General features: G+C 39.4%; 1 protein-coding gene across 1 annotated transcript in view; it reads right to left on the bottom strand.

Annotated features, from left to right (window-relative positions):
- The window catches only part of ACBD6 (acyl-CoA binding domain containing 6), a 223215-nt gene that overhangs the window by 195857 nt on the left and 10340 nt on the right, over window positions 1-17018 (bottom strand). The window contains exon 3 of the mRNA XM_024758827.1: window positions 14119-14215. Within this exon, the coding sequence (XP_024614595.1) occupies window positions 14119-14215 (97 nt within the window). The remainder of the gene's footprint in view (window positions 1-14118; window positions 14216-17018) is intronic.

Raw genomic sequence — 17018 nt, 5'->3', positions numbered from 1 at the left:
AAATAAAAAAAAAAAAAAAAAAAAAATACAAAGATGAATCCAACATGGTCCTAGGCTTTGAAATGCTTATAGACTAAATGTAGTACTATATAAAGGTTAGATGAAGTTCTGAGATAAGAGTTTTCATACATGAAAAAAGGTAACTTATAGAATTATCCTCCAGCATCAGGCAGCTAGAGAAAAGAAACATTTCAATACCAATACCTGATAGTCTACAAAAATTAAATATGAATGACAAGGAAAAAAATCAAAGAAGATAACTTCCTGGTCAAAATATACATATCTGCCTAACTATTAAATATAAATTTCAAAAATGATGACTACCTTTTAGGTAAGTATACTGTATGTATGAATTTATCTATTCTAATATTCAATGAATATTTATAGGTAAAAGATAAGTAGATGATGCTGCAAAAACCACAGATGAATAGCAGCAAAATTTACAAAAGGCTACTACACAGCTATATAACCACTACGAACAAAAGAGAGTGTCAGTTCTCCCATCTACGCTACTTATCTTTATGGACAATACACAAAAATAATACAGTGGATGCTAACCTAAGAGTAATCAGACCAGTAAGGTGAAGAAAAATAAAGTCACTAGTAAGATCCCAAGTACATATAAAAATTTTAAAGATCTAAGGAGTTTTTAAAAAAGGCAAAAGAGTAAATGGCCAATGAGAAGCAAGGTTTTAACAATACTACTGAAACACACAGAAAGCCCTAGAAATTCCTAAGAACAAAATTCTCATTTATAATGAACTTTGCTCCCTCTGGTGGTCACAAGAGGCTTTACTACGTGTGAGTAGAAACGGAGGTACATGGCAAAGAGGAATGAAACTGCAGGAACTATCCTGATTAACCTTCACCTGTCTGTCAGACAAATAAATGTTCAATTTACAAAGAACACTTTTTTAAAAGAAAAAAACTTAGATGTTAGTGCTATGGAGGTAGCAGTGCAGAATTACAGAAACAGTTACAAGTGGATAGGTCTACTAGGAAATAGGACTGAATGGTATATGATGTATGGGACAAAGAACTTTATAAAGTTTTATTTTATACCCCTTCACACTGTTTGAATTTCTATTTCCATATGCCTGTATTACCTTCATTAAAATACTATTTACTGGGCAATACAGAATATCTATATCTTTTTACAAGTTTACAATCAAAGTGTATTTCTCTTCTCATTAGAATAAAAGCCATAATCCTTATAACAGACTATCCCATGTGCTCCACCCTACCTCATTTCCTATTTCTCTACCCTGCCCCCATTCCCATATACCTATTCAGTCCTCCTAGAAGTTTCTAGAGCACACCAGGCATGATCCTGCCTTAGGGACTTGCACTGGCCATTTCCTCCATACAGAATGCTCTTCCCCAGGTACCTGTACGGTTCACTCTTTCACTCCTTCATATCTATGCTCAATGTCACCTCTTCAGTGAGCCTTCCTTGACCATATCATTTAAAATTGTAACCCCCAGACTTCCCTGGTGGCACAGCGGTTAAGAATCCACCTGCCAAGGCAGGTGACATGGGTTTGAGCCCTGGCCCAGGAAGATCCCACATGCCACGGAGCAACTAAGCCCGTGTGCCACAACTACGGAGCCCGCGTGTCACAACTACTGAAGCCTGCACACCTAGAGCCCATGCTCCGCTACAAGAGAAGCCACTGCAACGAGAAGCCCGCGCACCACAACGAAGAGTAGCCCACACTCGTCGCAACTAGAGAAAGCCTGCATGCAACAACAAAGACCCAACACAGCCAGAAATGAATAAGTAAATTTATTTTTAAAAATAAAAAAAAATTGTAACCCCACCTCCCATATATGTATCCTTCTCCGCTGCTTTCTCTCCATAGCATTGATCACCTTCTCACACATTATAATATTTACTTATTTTATTACTTATGCCTGCCAAACTGTAAACTCCCTAAGAACAGAGACGGTTCTCCTTTGTTCACTGATACATCCCCAGCCCCTAGGACTATAACCTATACACAATAAGTGTACAATGAAATGAGTAGAATGAATGAATGACTAATATCAATACTACTTTAACAGATGTCCAAAAAAAGGACAAAAGTCCTCCTTTTATATTTGGTTCAACATGAAACAGTAATCTATGACAGATAAACTTTAATTATATATGCAAAATACATGATATTGGTCTTTTAATAAGATCTACAAAGAGGTCATTAAATGCTTTTTTTCCTTTTTTGGCCTAACGTGTAGGACCAGCAGATACCAAATAAACTCATAGTAAATCATCTTGCTATTCATACTCAAAAGCCTTTACAGAGGACTCAAAAGAAATGCTATTCATCATACTATGCACCTTGGAATAAGAATCTTCTCGAAAGAGCTATGGAAATACATCAAATATTAACTAGGAAATACAGAAAAACACAATTCTTTAATTTTGAAAATGTCCTCTTCTAGAACTAATATATTTATCAGGCTATAAAAACACATCTGTGTGTCCATGTTATCTATTTAGAAGCAAGGCAGCCACTTCAGAACAGAGTTACTTCATGGGACAGGGCATTCACATTAAAAAGAATCTTAATCTTCCAAATGACCATAGTCAATTAGGAAGTGGTCAGGAAAAACAAGGTGACTGAGATGCAGTTATTTTCCAAGTTTATCAAAGTTTTTACAAAAGTACTTTGAATATTTGTTAAAACGTCAAATTATACACTTAAAATTTGAGCATTTCACCTTATATAAATTTTACTTTAAAAAATAAAAAACATAAACAACCTGTAAACAAATAGTCAACTTGAGCTAGTAAACTTGCTTTTCTTTCACAGCAGTATAGATGAGCAATTCTGAAACTGCTTCCTGTGTATTCTAGGTCATATAATGAGTAAATATAATGAGAATATGAGCAGCCAGGGTTGTTGTAGAAAGGAGTTACAAATATGGAAAGAGGGACGACTACAATGTACTCTATAGTGTTGGGTTGGAATCAGAGGTACCAATATGAACTTGTGGTTTTTAATATGTAAGTAAATAAATATAAAAATACAGACATAGGATACATATGTTAGAGAGGGTTATGTAGGTGTGTCTGTGTATATACACACGTCTGTGTCTACAATGACTATATATCTGTGTATGTACATATCTGTATGCATACATATGTATGTGTGTACACATACATATATGTGTGTGTGTATGTTAATATATACATGCATTTGAGCATATGTATTTTTCAGGTATGTCTGCTGAGAGGGCCTAGAAGTAATGACAGCGGTAGCAATGAACATAACCAACACCCAGACTTTGGTTTCTAAATATCATTCTCCACTGAAAGGAACCAAAGGGAAACAACCAATTCTAGGATAAGGACAGGGAAAGTATAAGATGAGCCTGTGTAGTGAGTTGAATTGTCCCCCCGCCACCCCCAAAGACATGTCCAAGTCCTAACCCCAGGTATCTGAGAATGAGACTTTATTTGGAAACGGGTCTTTGCAGGTATCATCAAGATGAGGTATACAGTCAACTAATATTTGACAAGGGAGCCCAGAATACGCAATGGAAAGGGTAGTCTCTTCAATAAATGGTGTTGGGAAAACTGGATAAGCACATGTAGAAGAATGAAATTGGACCCTTATCTTATACTACCTACAAACATTAACCTGAAATGGGTTAAGAACATAAGCATAGGGCTTCCCTGGTGGCACAGTGGTTGAGAGACCGCCTGCCGATGCAGGGGACACGGGTTCGTGCCTTCGTCCGGGAAGATCCCACATGCCACGGAGCGGCTGGGCCCATGAGCCATGGCCGCTGAGCCTGCGTGTCCGGAGCCTGTGCTCCGCAACGGGAGAGGCCACAACAGTGAGAGGCCAGCGAACAGCAAAAAAAAAAAAAAACAAAACATAAGCATAAAAAAAAAATCATAAAGCTCCTAGAAGAAAACATAGGGGAAAAGCTCCTTGACACTGGTCTTGGCATGATTTTTTGGATTTGACACGAAAAGCAAAAGCAACAAAAGCAAAAATTAATAAATGGGACTACATCAAACTAAAAACTTTCAAACAGCAAAGGAAACCATCAACAAAATGAAAAGATAACCTACTGAATGGGAGAAAATATTTGCAAATCACATATGTAATAAAGGATTAATATTCAAAACATATAAAGGACTCATATAACTCAACAGCAAAAAAAGAAAAAAATCTGATTTAAAAATGGGCAGAAATGAATAGACATTTTTCTGAAGAAGACATTCAAATAGCCAACAAATACATGAAAAGGTGCTTGACATCACTAACCATCAAGGAAATGCAAATCAAAACCACAGTGAAACATCACACCTGTTAGAATGGCTATCATCAAAAAGACAAGAGATAACAAGTGTTGGTGAGGAGGTGGAAAAAAAAACCCGTGTGCGATGCTAGTAGAAATGTAAATTGGGGACTTCCCTGGTGTCGCAGTGGTTAAGAATCTGCCTGCCAATGCAGGGGACACGGGTTTGAGCCCTGGTCCGGGAAGATCCCACATGCCACAGAGCAACTACTGAGCCTGCGCTCTAGAGCCCGCGAGCCACAACTACTGAGGCCTGCGCACCTAGAGGCCGTGCTCCGCAACAAGAGAAGCCACTGCAATGAGAAGCCTGCACACCCCAACAAAGAGTAGCCCCCGCTCGCCGCAACTAGAGAAAGCCCATGTGTGGCAACGAAGACCCAATGCAGCCAAAAATAAATAATTAATTTTAAAAAAAGAAAGAAAGAAATGTAAACTGGTACAACCACTACGGAAAACAGTATGGAGGTTTCTCAAAAACTACCATATGATCCAGCAATTTCACATCTGTGTTTATATCCAAAAGAAATGAAAACTGGATCTTGAAGAAATATCTTTACTCCCATGTTCATTGCAGCATTATTTATAATAGCCAAGATATAGAAACAACCTAAGTGTCTATCAACAGATGAATAAAGGAAGTATGAAATATATATATTATTCAGCCATGAGAAAGAAGGAAATCCTACCATTTGCAACAACATGAATGGGCCCTGAAGGTATTATTCTAAGTGAAAAAAGTCAGAGAAAGACAACTACTACATAACATCACTTACATGTGGAACCTATAAAAGCCAAACTCATAGAAACAGAGCAGAATGGTTTTTACCAGGGGCCTCGGGGGTGGGGGAGAAATGGGGAAAATGTTGGTCAAAGGTACAAACTTCAAGCTATAAGATGAATAAGTTCTGGGGATCTAATGTACAGCATGGTGATTATAGTTAATAATATTGTATTATATACCTGAAAGTTACTAAAGGAGTAGATCTTTAATATTCTCATCACAAAACAGAAATAGTAATTATGTGACATGATGGAGGTATTAGCTATGGTGGTAATCATTTTGCAATACATATGTGTCAAATCAACATACTGTACACCTTAAACTTACGCAATGTTATATATCAGTTACGTCTCAATAAAGCTAGGGGAAAAAGTTAAGATGAGGTTTAAGGTGAGCCCTAAATCCAATGACTGGTTGTCCATATAAAAGAAAGTAAGGGAGATCTGGAGACAGAGAAGAAGGCCATGTGAAGACAGAGACTGCAACTGGAGTTATGCTGCCACAAACTAAGGACTATCTGAGGCCATCAGAAGCTGGCCAAGGCAAGGACGGATTCCTCCCTGAAGCTTCCAAAGACAGCATGGCTCTGCTAACACCTTATTTTCAGACTTCTGGTCTCCAGTACTACAAGAGAATAAATTTCTCTTGTTTTAAACTACAAAGTACTAGTTTGTGGTACTTTGTTATGGCAACCTTAGGGGACTAATACAGCCTGAAACATCTTGTGCCAGAAAGTAAGAAAGTGCTCAAAGAATGATGGAGACATATCAAAAGGACAGGGGAGCCATCTTGAATGAGTTCTCAGTGGCCAAATAATGATGGTAACTGACTATTACCCATTGAATAAAATAGAAATCTATGAGTATATACTGTTATATATTGGGTGAGGCAATCAACCATGGGCCCTGAGCATCCCTATACATTCATGTTCAGTATGCCAGGCTCTAACCACTCTTTTTTTTTTAAGCTTTATTATTTTTTTAGTTATTTTATTTTATTTTATTTAGTTTTGGCTGTGTTGGGTCTTCGTTGCTGTGCACGGGCTTTCTCTAGTTGCAGCGAGCGGGGGCTACTCGTCATTGCGGTGCGCAGGCTTCTCATTGGGGTGGCTTCTCTTGTTGTGGAGCAACAGGCTCTAGGTGTGCAGACTTCAGTAGTTGTGGCTCGTGGGCTCAGTAGTTGTGGTTTGCAGGCTCTAGAGCACAGGCTCAGTAGTTGTGGCACACAGGCTTAGTCGCTCCACGGCATGTGGGATCTTCCCAGACCAGGGCTCTAACCCGTGTCCCCTGCATTGGCAGGCGGATTCTTAACCACTGCACCACCAAGGAAGCCCTCTGACCATTCTTTATCTAGGCCTTTTCTCAGGGTTGTACGTACAGTAAGCCACCTTCAGGGATGACGTCATGTCTTCCCAACCCCTGACAAATAGCAGGCTTGCTTCTACCTGCTATAAAAGTGGTGAATCCCCAAAGCTCAGTGCTCCTTCCCTATAGCACAACCCACTGCATATGCAGGAATCCATCTAGGCCCACCTCCATCATACCCCTAAGTGGGACTTAGGGGTCAGCAGAAACCGATGCAAATCAAATGAAGCTCATGCAGTTTGCCATGCCGTGAATAATAAAGCCCTTTGGCTCAGACCCAGGAGCCTCGGCCAGCACCTAAGAAACAGTAACAGGCTAACTTATTAGCTTGCAAGTAGGGTACAATCCTACACCTTTCACAGTTCTTGAAAATGAATAAATAAATAGGGGAGAAGAGAAAGCCCACCCTTACAGTGGAATGCCAAATAATAAATGTAGAAGAAATGATAGAGTTAGAAAATCATTAATGGATGTTAAAACTAGTCAGTGAAATCTGATTAGGAAAAGGATATTTACATAGTCTCAAAGTATCTCCCCACAAATTACTCATTAATTACAAAGGGGGAAAAAGGAAAGTTACAGTAGAGAACCTGGCAGACACCACCTTAAGCAAGCGATCAATGTTAACAACCAATTTGGGGGCAAACAGACATCATGTATGTCCTGGTATAATGCACTGAGAAGAATTCTGTGGTATTCCTCTTAAAAACATATGATCTAAATCTACTCATGAGAAAACAGACAAACAAACTGAAGGGCACTCTACAAAATAACTGGCCTATACTCTTCAAAAATATCACAGTCAAGAGAGAAAAAGAAAGGCTGAAAAACCATTCCAGATTAAAGGAGACTAAAGAGACATGACAACTAGATGCAATGCATGATCCTGGACTGGATGATGGATCAGAATTTTTTAAAGTAACTATGAAAGACATATTTTAGATAAATGATAAACTTGAATATGAATTATGGATTTGACAGTAATATTGAATCAATGTTAAAATTCCTGATTTTGAGAAAAGAGAATCGTATATTATTGGTAGGAATGTAAACTGCTAGAGCCATTATGAGAAACAGTATGGAGGTTCTTCAAAAAATTAAAAATAGAACTCCCGTATGATCCAGCAATCTCACCTCTGGGTATACATCTAAAGGAAGTGAAATCAGGATCTCAAAGAGATATCTTGCCCTCTCATGTTTTTAGCATTATTCACAATAGCCAATATATGGAAGCAACCTAAGTGTCCATGTATGGAGGAATGCATAAACAAGATATAGTGTGTGTGTGTATACACACACACACATCAGAACATTATTCAGCCATGAGAACGAAGGAAATCTTACCACTTATGACAACGTGGATGAACCTGGAGGACATCATGCTAAGTGAAATAAGCCAGAGAGAGAAAGACGAGTATTATATGATCTCATATATAGAATCTAAAAAAATTAAAAAGTGAAATTCATAGAAGCAGAGAATAGAATGTTGTTTACCAATGGCTAGGGGAAATAGCAAGATATTGGTCAAAGGGTACAAAGCTTCAGTTATGTAGGATGAATAAGTCTAGGGATCTAATGTACAGGCATGATGACTACAGTTAATAACACTGTATTGAATACTGCAAATATGTTAAGAGAGTAAACCTCAGGTGTTTTCATCACACACACATAGAGAAAAGGTGACTATGAGAGGAGATGTTATATTAGTTAGCTTGACTAATCATTTCACTATGTATATATACATCAAATCATCATATTATATACCTTAAATATACAATTTTTATATTAAAAGAAATATGTATACACACACATATCTACACACACACATGCATGCCCTATAGGAACTCTTGAGCCCAGGGTTCTGAAAAAAAAAGAATTTCAAAAGAATTCATGACACCAAAAAAAAAAAAATTTACCAATTTTGATAATTGCAGTATAGTAACATATTGAAGTATTAAGTAGTAAAGGGACATGATGTCTGTAACTTTTAGTTCAAAAGTGATAATAAAATAATTCCAAAAAAATTTATTTATATGTAGTATGTATGTATTTATGAGTAAATAGAGAAAGAATGCTAAAACAAATGTAAAAAAAATACTGGTGTAACTAGACAAAGGCCATCCAGAAGCGTCTTGTACTATTCTTGAAACTTTACACGTCACACACACACATAAAACCATGATAAATATGGGAGGTGAGGGATATATTAATTAGTTTTACTGTGATAATCATTTCACAAGATATATACCAAACACCAAAACATCACATTGTATACCTTAAATATATATAATTTTTATTTGTCAGAAATAATAGAAATAGGGCTTCCCTGGTGGCACAGTGGTTGAGAGTCCGCCTGCCAATGCAGGCAACATGGGTTTGTGCCCCGGTCCGGGAAGATCCCACATGCCACAGAGCAGCTGGGCCCGTGAGCCATGGCCGCTGAGCCTGCACGTCCGGAGCCTGTGCTCCGCAACAGGAGAGGCCACAACAGTGAGAGGCCTGCGTACCGCAAAAAAAAAAAAAAAAGAAATAAAAATTATACCAAAATTAAAAACTCACCCTTGGGACTTCCCTAGTGGCGCAGTGGTTAAGAATCTGCCTGCCAGTGCTGGGGACACGGGTTCAAGCCCTGGTCCGGGAGGATCCCGCATGCCACGGAGCAACTAAGCCCGTGCGCCACAACTACTGAGCCTGCACTCTAGAGCCCGCGAGCCACAACTATTGAAGCCCCTGCTGTGCAGCAAGAGAAACCACTGCAATGAGAAACCTGCACACCGCAACAAACAGCCCCCGCTCGCCGCAGCTAGAGAAAGCCCGTGTGCTCCAGCAGAGACCCAATGCAGCCAAAAATTAAAAAAAAAAAAAAAAAAAAAAAAAAAAAACAAACAAAAAAAACTCACCCTCTCTGCCTCCCTCCCAAAAAACTATGTAAGTAAAAGCAAAAGAATTGCCTTGATTATATTAGACATTCAACAGTACATTCCTGAGAAAGACGAAACAAAACAGAAAACAGGCAAAGGGTTACATTTTAAAGCACTATTCATTTTATACTTGAAGGTACCATGTAGCTTTGATTTAAAAAGTAACTATCTTGGGGGCTTTCCTGGTGGCGCAGTGGTTGGTAGTCCACCTGCCGATGCAGGGGATGCGGGTTCGTGCCCCGGTCCGGGAGGATCCCGCATGCTGTGGAGCGGCTGGGCCTGTGAGCTGTGGCCGCTGGGCCTGCGCATCCGGAGCCTGTGCTCCGCGGCAGGAGAGGCCGCAGCAGTGAGAGGCCCGCGTACCACAAAAAAAAAAAAGTAACTATCTTGGGCTTCCCTGATGGCGGAGTGGTTAAGAGTCATCTGTCAATGTAGGGGACACGGGTTCGAGCCCTGGTCCAGGAAGATCCCACATGCCATAGAGCAACCATGCGCATGTGCCACAACTACTGAGCCTGTGCTCTAGAGCCCGTGAGACACAACTACTGAGCCCACACACCACAACTGCTGAAGCCCGCACACCTAGAGACCATGTTCCTCAACAAGAGAAGCCACTGCAATGAGAAGCCCACACACAGCAACAAAGAGTAGCCCTGCTCGCCACAACTAGAGAAAGCCCGCGTTCAGCAGCAAAGACCCAACACAGCCAAAAATACAATAAAATTTTAAAATAATAAATTTAAAATAAATAAATATCTTTACTTGAATTTTCCATACACTTAAGTTTACATGCTTTTTTTAATACACATAATGTCAGCTATAGAACAGATAGCAGAGTGATTAGGGGTGGGGATCTGGACTCATATAAGCATAGGTCCAAATCCTGGCAACACCATTCACTAGCTGGCTAATCTTAGAAAAGTTACTAAGCCTCTCTGTGCCTGAATTTTCTCTTTTTTAAAATACAGACAATAATAGTTCCTAATTCTTAAAATTCTTATGAAGATTTCAAAGGGCAATACCTGAAAAGAACTTAACACACTCAGCATGAGAGTCGTCATTATTTCATCATTTTTAGAAACAAATATCAAAAGAAAATGGTTCTTTTAACCTAAAAGATAATGAACCAAATATCAAATCTCTTGAGATTGAGATTATGATCTGCCCCATACCAATCAAAAACAAGGCGGAAAAAAGCTATGAGTCAAAGGGACCAGCTCAGAATGTTTTAACTAAAAATTAAAACGTAAATGAAACGTTAAAATTCCTGTTTACAACTAGATTATGATGTTAACATATTTTTAGAACAATGTATTAAAGAATCATTTTACTTGAAAGTATCTTTGTCCAATGAAGATGTTGAAAAAAAGGAAAGAAAAGAAAAAAAAAAGAAAGTATCTTTGGTTCTGCTTAGTCTACTCAAGTTTTATAAGTTCAATAGGTAAGATTCAGATATTTTTAAAAACATCCTTAATGCCTGTTTGGGTTTCCCTAAGGAAGAACTACCTAACTACATGGACTGTGCATTTGTAAGAGTCATAGTTAACGTAATTTTACTTAGTAATTAAAGTATTGAAGGTAAGAAATCATAAACTCTGTCATTTATCAGAAGTTATCAACGCAAACACGTACATAAGCCAGGCATCAGAAACAGTCAAGTATAAGTCAATAGGGAAGAACTGAGACCACAGCGGTTGGACCTGAAGAGTAAGGACTCACTTAAAGGCATGCAATTTCAAGTCTTGCTTTTGTTTTTTTTAAATATCGTGCCACAGAGAGATCAGCTCGGTGCTTTGTGACCACCTAGAGAGGTGGGATAGGGAAGGTGGCAGGGGGACGCAAGAAAGAGGGAACATGGGGATGTATGTGTATGTATAGCTGATTCACTTTGTTATACAGCAGAAACTAACACACCATTGTAAAGCAATTATACTCCAATACAGATGTTAATAAATAAATAAATAAATATCATGCCATTTGTGTTCAGGTTGAGTTCAGCTCAGAGATGCACCTGTTTTTACCACTGAATTTCAGAGTTTAAGTCCTTACGACCTTTATGGTATATATCTGTATGCAAACTTGACATTTTATAAAAGATATTAATAAAAAGGAATGTTTCTGAGAATGAATACTCATGCACATCAAAAACATCAGGAAATGTTTCAATGATTTCCAAAAGGCAGTTGTATCATTAGAGCTAACCTAACTTGGTTATCTCTCCCCCTTTGTACTCATAATTAAGATACACTTTTATATGTCATAACATATAAATCTTTAAGATTCCTTACAACTCTGACATTTTAAGATTCCATCACTGGTGGAACAAAATTCCTTCATACTGGTAATAAATATGTAACAATGTAATAACTGCCGCCAACGTCCAAAGTAATCTGTTCTTCCACTGGATACCCTAGCATTCGCATTATTATTGTTTTATACTATTACTCTATTTTTGATATGTTTTATATTCTATAAGGTACTTTACATAAAGGCAGAAAGCATGTCATTCATATTTTATCCCTATCAACAAGCATTTTGTACTTTCATAGAAAGTGCTCATTAAAAAAAAAACCTTCCATTTCTCAAGATAATATGATCTCAAGTTAAACTCTTTCAAATTCTGAAATGAATTGAGTTTTTACATGACTAAAATTACAATTATGCTTTTAAAAATGCTCTACAATTCAGAGAAGTTCTCAGTATCAGTAGCTGATTATGTTAACATATAAGCAATAATATTTTTAGATAAATACTGCAATAACTTTATAATCTTTTGATTTGAGAAAATAAAACTTTAAGGATGTTATTTAAGCCTAAAACTTAGTTTTAAACATTTATTTGAGAGAAAGATAATATGTTATTGGAAAATATTATTTACAATCATTCGGTCTTACCTGAGGATTCCAACTTGGATCTAATTTTTTAACTACAGCAATATACTCCTGCATTGCTCGGCTGGGGCTTGAATCACCAAGTGCTTTCCATGCTTCCCTAAAGTAGAGAATAGCCAAAATGACCTATCATTAACTATGTAAGGAACACAAACAGTATATTTCTTCTTTTTATTATTAAAAAAAGGCACACACATTTTAAGGGTCAGGAGATACAGATTTAATAAGCCATATATGAGTAGCCTTCTCTTTTTGCATTTCATTGGTCCACAGCAATATAGACCTTATCACCCCACCTAAGGAGCCCTTTTAGACATTTTTTTCCCTAATCACCCTCCCCCATGAAATTTTAAAATTACACATATATTACACATCTGCTGATTTTTGGAAGATGACACACTATTGTACTATCTAAGATTTAAAAAATTTTTTTTACTATCTAAGATTTTAAAACTCCCCCAAACCCAAATTTCAAACCCCTGTTGAGAATGTATGGTCTACAAACAACAGGAGTAGTTCCCATCTTACGAATTAACTGTGTTTATGGCATTTCAGTAGTATGTCAACTGTCACACAAAACAATATTCTGTGGGAAACGCTTCAAACTTCTCATTTTAAGATGTGAGAAATATACCTCCCCTTCTGCTGTTATCTCATCTCTAAGCTGCTAGTAGTAGATCCTGAGGCTTTGGGCAGGGACACCAAAAGCAAGGGGAGGGATGTTTGGTTCTAGATGGCAGAGTAGAAGGACGTGCTCTCACTCCCTCTTGCAACAGCACCAGAATCACAACCAGCTGCTGAACAATCATCAAGAGGAAGACAATGGAACTCACCAAAAAAGACACCCCACATCCAAAGACAAAGGAGAGGCCACAATGAGACGGTAGGAAGGACGCAATCACAATACAATCAAATCCCGTAAGTGCTGGGTGGCTGACTCGCAAACTGGAGAACAATTATACCACAGAAAGAAGTCCACCCACTGGAGTGAAGGTTCTGAGCCCCATGTCAGGCTTCCCAACCTGGGCGTCCGGCAACGGGAGGAGGAATTCCCAGAGAATCAGACTTTGAGGGCTAGAGGGATTTGATTTCAGGACTTCAACAGGACTGGGGGAAACAGAGACTCCACTCTTGGACGGCACACACAAACTAGTGTGCACATCAGGACCCAGGGGAAGAAGCAGTGACCCCACAGGAGACTGAACCAGACCTACCTGCTAGTGTTGGAGGGTCTCCTGCAGAGGCAGGGGGTGACTGTGTCTCACCGTGAGGACAAGGACATTGGCAGCAGAAGTTCTGGAAGTACTCCTTGACATGAGCCCTCTCAGAGTCTGCCATTAGCCCCACCAAAGAGCCTGGGTAGGCTCCAGTGTTGGGTAGCCTCAGGCCAAACAACCAACAGGGAGGGAATCCAGCCCCACCCATCAGCAGACAAACGATTAAAGTTTTACTGAGCTCTGCCCACCAGAGCAACAGCCAGCTCTACCCACCACCATTCCCTCCCATCAGGAGACATGCATAAGTCTCTTAGATAGCCTCATCCACCAGAGGGCAGACAGCAGAAGCAGGAACTACAATCCTGCAGCCTGTGCAACAAAAACCACATTCACAGAAAGATAGACATGAAAAGGCAGAAGGCTACGTACCAGATGAAGGAAAAAGAAAAAATCCTACAAAAACAACTAAATGAAGAGGAGACAGGCAACCTTCCAGAAAAAGAATTCAGAATAATGATAGTGAAAATGATACAGGACCTCAGAAAAAGAATAAAGCTTAGTTTTAAACATTTATTTGAGAGAAAGATAATATGTTATTGGAAAATATTATTTACAATCATTCGGTCTTACCTGAGGATTCCAACTTGGATCTAATTTTTTAACTACAGCAATATACTCCTGCATTGCTCGGCTGGGGCTTGAATCACCAAGTGCTTTCCATGCTTCCCTAAAGTAGAGAATAGCCAAAATGACCTATCATTAACTATGTAAGGAACACAAACAGTATATTTCTTCTTTTTATTATTAAAAAAAGGCACACACATTTTAAGGGTCAGGAGATACAGATTTAATAAGCCATATATGAGTAGCCTTCTCTTTTTGCATTTCATTCGTCCACAGCAATATAGACCTTATCACCCCACCTAAGGAGCCCTTTTAGACATTTTTTTCCCTAATCACCCTCCCCCATGAAATTTTAAAATTACACATATATTACACATCTGCTGATTTTTGGAAGATGACACACTATTGTACTATCTAAGATTTAAAAAATTTTTTTTACTATCTAAGATTTTAAAACTCCCCCAAACCCAAATTTCAAACCCCTGTTGAGAATGTATGGTCTACAAACAACAGGAGTAGTTCCCATCTTACGAATTAACTGTGTTTATGGCATTTCAGTAGTATGTCAACTGTCACACAAAACAATATTCTGTGGGAAACGCTTCAAACTTCTCATTTTAAGATGTGAGAAATATACCTCCCCTTCTGCTGTTATCTCATCTCTAAGCTGCTAGTAGTAGATCCTGAGGCTTTGGGCAGGGACACCAAAAGCAAGGGGAGGGATGTTTGGTTCTAGATGGCAGAGTAGAAGGACGTGCTCTCACTCCCTCTTGCAACAGCACCAGAATCACAACCAGCTGCTGAACAATCATCAAGAGGAAGACAATGGAACTCACCAAAAAAGACACCCCACATCCAAAGACAAAGGAGAGGCCACAATGAGACGGTAGGAAGGACGCAATCACAATACAATCAAATCCCGTAAGTGCTGGGTGGCTGACTCGCAAACTGGAGAACAATTATACCACAGAAAGAAGTCCACCCACTGGAGTGAAGGTTCTGAGCCCCATGTCAGGCTTCCCAACCTGGGCGTCCGGCAACGAGAGGAGGAATTCCCAGAGAATCAGACTTTGAAGGCTAGAGGGATTTGATTTCAGGACTTCAACAAGACTGGGAGAAACAGAGACTCCACTCCTGGACGGCACACACAAAGCAGTGTGCACATCAGGACCCAGGGGAAGAAGCAGTGACCCCACAGGAGACTGAACCAGACCTACCTGCTAGTGTTGGAGGGTCTCCTGCAGAGGCAGGGGGTGACTGTGTCTCACCGTGAGGACAAGGACATTGGCAGCAGAAGTTCTGGAAGTACTCCTTGACATGAGCCCTCTCAGAGTCTGCCATTAGCCCCACCAAAGAGCCTGGGTAGGCTCCAGTGTTGGGTAGCCTCAGGCCAAACAACCAACAGGGAGGGAATCCAGCCCCACCCATCAGCAGACAAACGATTAAAGTTTTACTGAGCTCTGCCCACCAGAGCAACAGCCAGCTCTACCCACCACCATTCCCTCCCATCAGGAGACATGCATAAGTCTCTTAGATAGCCTCATCCACCAGAGGGCAGACAGCAGAAGCAGGAACTACAATCCTGCAGCCTGTGCAACAAAAACCACATTCACAGAAAGATAGACATGAAAAGGCAGAAGGCTACGTACCAGATGAAGGAAAAAGAAAAAATCCTACAAAAACAACTAAATGAAGAGGAGACAGGCAACCTTCCAGAAAAAGAATTCAGAATAATGATAGTGAAAATGATACAGGACCTCAGAAAAAGAATGGAGGCAAAGATCGAGACGATGCAAGAAATGTTTAACAAAGACCTAGAATTAAAGAACAAACAGAAATGAACAATACAATAACTGAAATGAAAAATACACTAGGAGGAATCAATAGCAGAATAACTGAGGCAGAAGAACGGATAAGTGACCTGGAAGACAGAATGGTGGAATTCACTGCTGCGGAACAGAATAAAGAAAAAAGAAAGAAAAGAAATGAAGACAGCCTAAGAGACCTCTGGGACAACATTAAACGCAACAACATTCGCATTATAGAGGTCCCAGAAGGAGAAGAGTGAGTGAAAGGAAAATATGTGAAGAGATTATAGTCAAAAACTTCCCTAACATGGGAAAGGAAAGAGCCACCCAAGTCCAGGAAGCACACAGAGTCCCATACAGGATAAACGCAAGGAGAAACACGCGGAGACACATAGTAATCAAACTGGCAAAAATTAAAGACAAGGAAAAACTATTGAAAGCAGCAATGGAAAAATGACAAATAACATAAAAGGGAACTCCCATAAGGTTAACATCTGATTTCTCAGCAGAAACTCTACAAGCCAGAAGGGAGTGGCATGACATATTTAAAGTGATGAAAGGGAAGAACCTACAACCAAGATCACTCTACCCGGCAAGGATTTCATTCGGATTTGATGGAGATATCAAAAGCTTTACAGACAAGCAAAAGCTAAGAGAATTCAGCACCACCAAACCAGCTCTACAACAAATGCTAAAGGAACTTCTCTAAGTGGGAAACACAAGAGAAGAAAAGGACCTACAAAAACAAACCCAAAACAATTAAGAAAATGGTCATAGGAACATACATATCGATAATTACCTTAAACACCAATGGATTAAATCCTCCAACCAAAAGACACAGGCTGCTGAATGGATACAAAAACAAGACCCATATATATGCTGTCTGCAGGAGACCCACTTCAGACCTAGGGACACATACAGACTGAAAGTGAAGGGATGAAAAAGATATTCCATGCAAATGGAAATCAAAAGAAAGCTGGAGTAGCAATTCTCATATGAGATAAAATAGACTTTAAAATAAAGAATGGGGCTTCCCTGGTGGCGCAGTGGTTGAGAGTCCGCCTGCCGATGCAGGGGACACGGGTTCGTGCCCCGGTC

Source organism: Neophocaena asiaeorientalis, unplaced genomic scaffold (assembly GCF_003031525.2).
Source record: "Neophocaena asiaeorientalis asiaeorientalis breed wild unplaced genomic scaffold, Neophocaena_asiaeorientalis_V1.1 scaffold182, whole genome shotgun sequence".
Lineage (NCBI taxonomy): Eukaryota > Metazoa > Chordata > Mammalia > Artiodactyla > Phocoenidae > Neophocaena > Neophocaena asiaeorientalis.
This window is presented reverse-complemented; position numbering and strand designations above follow the sequence as displayed.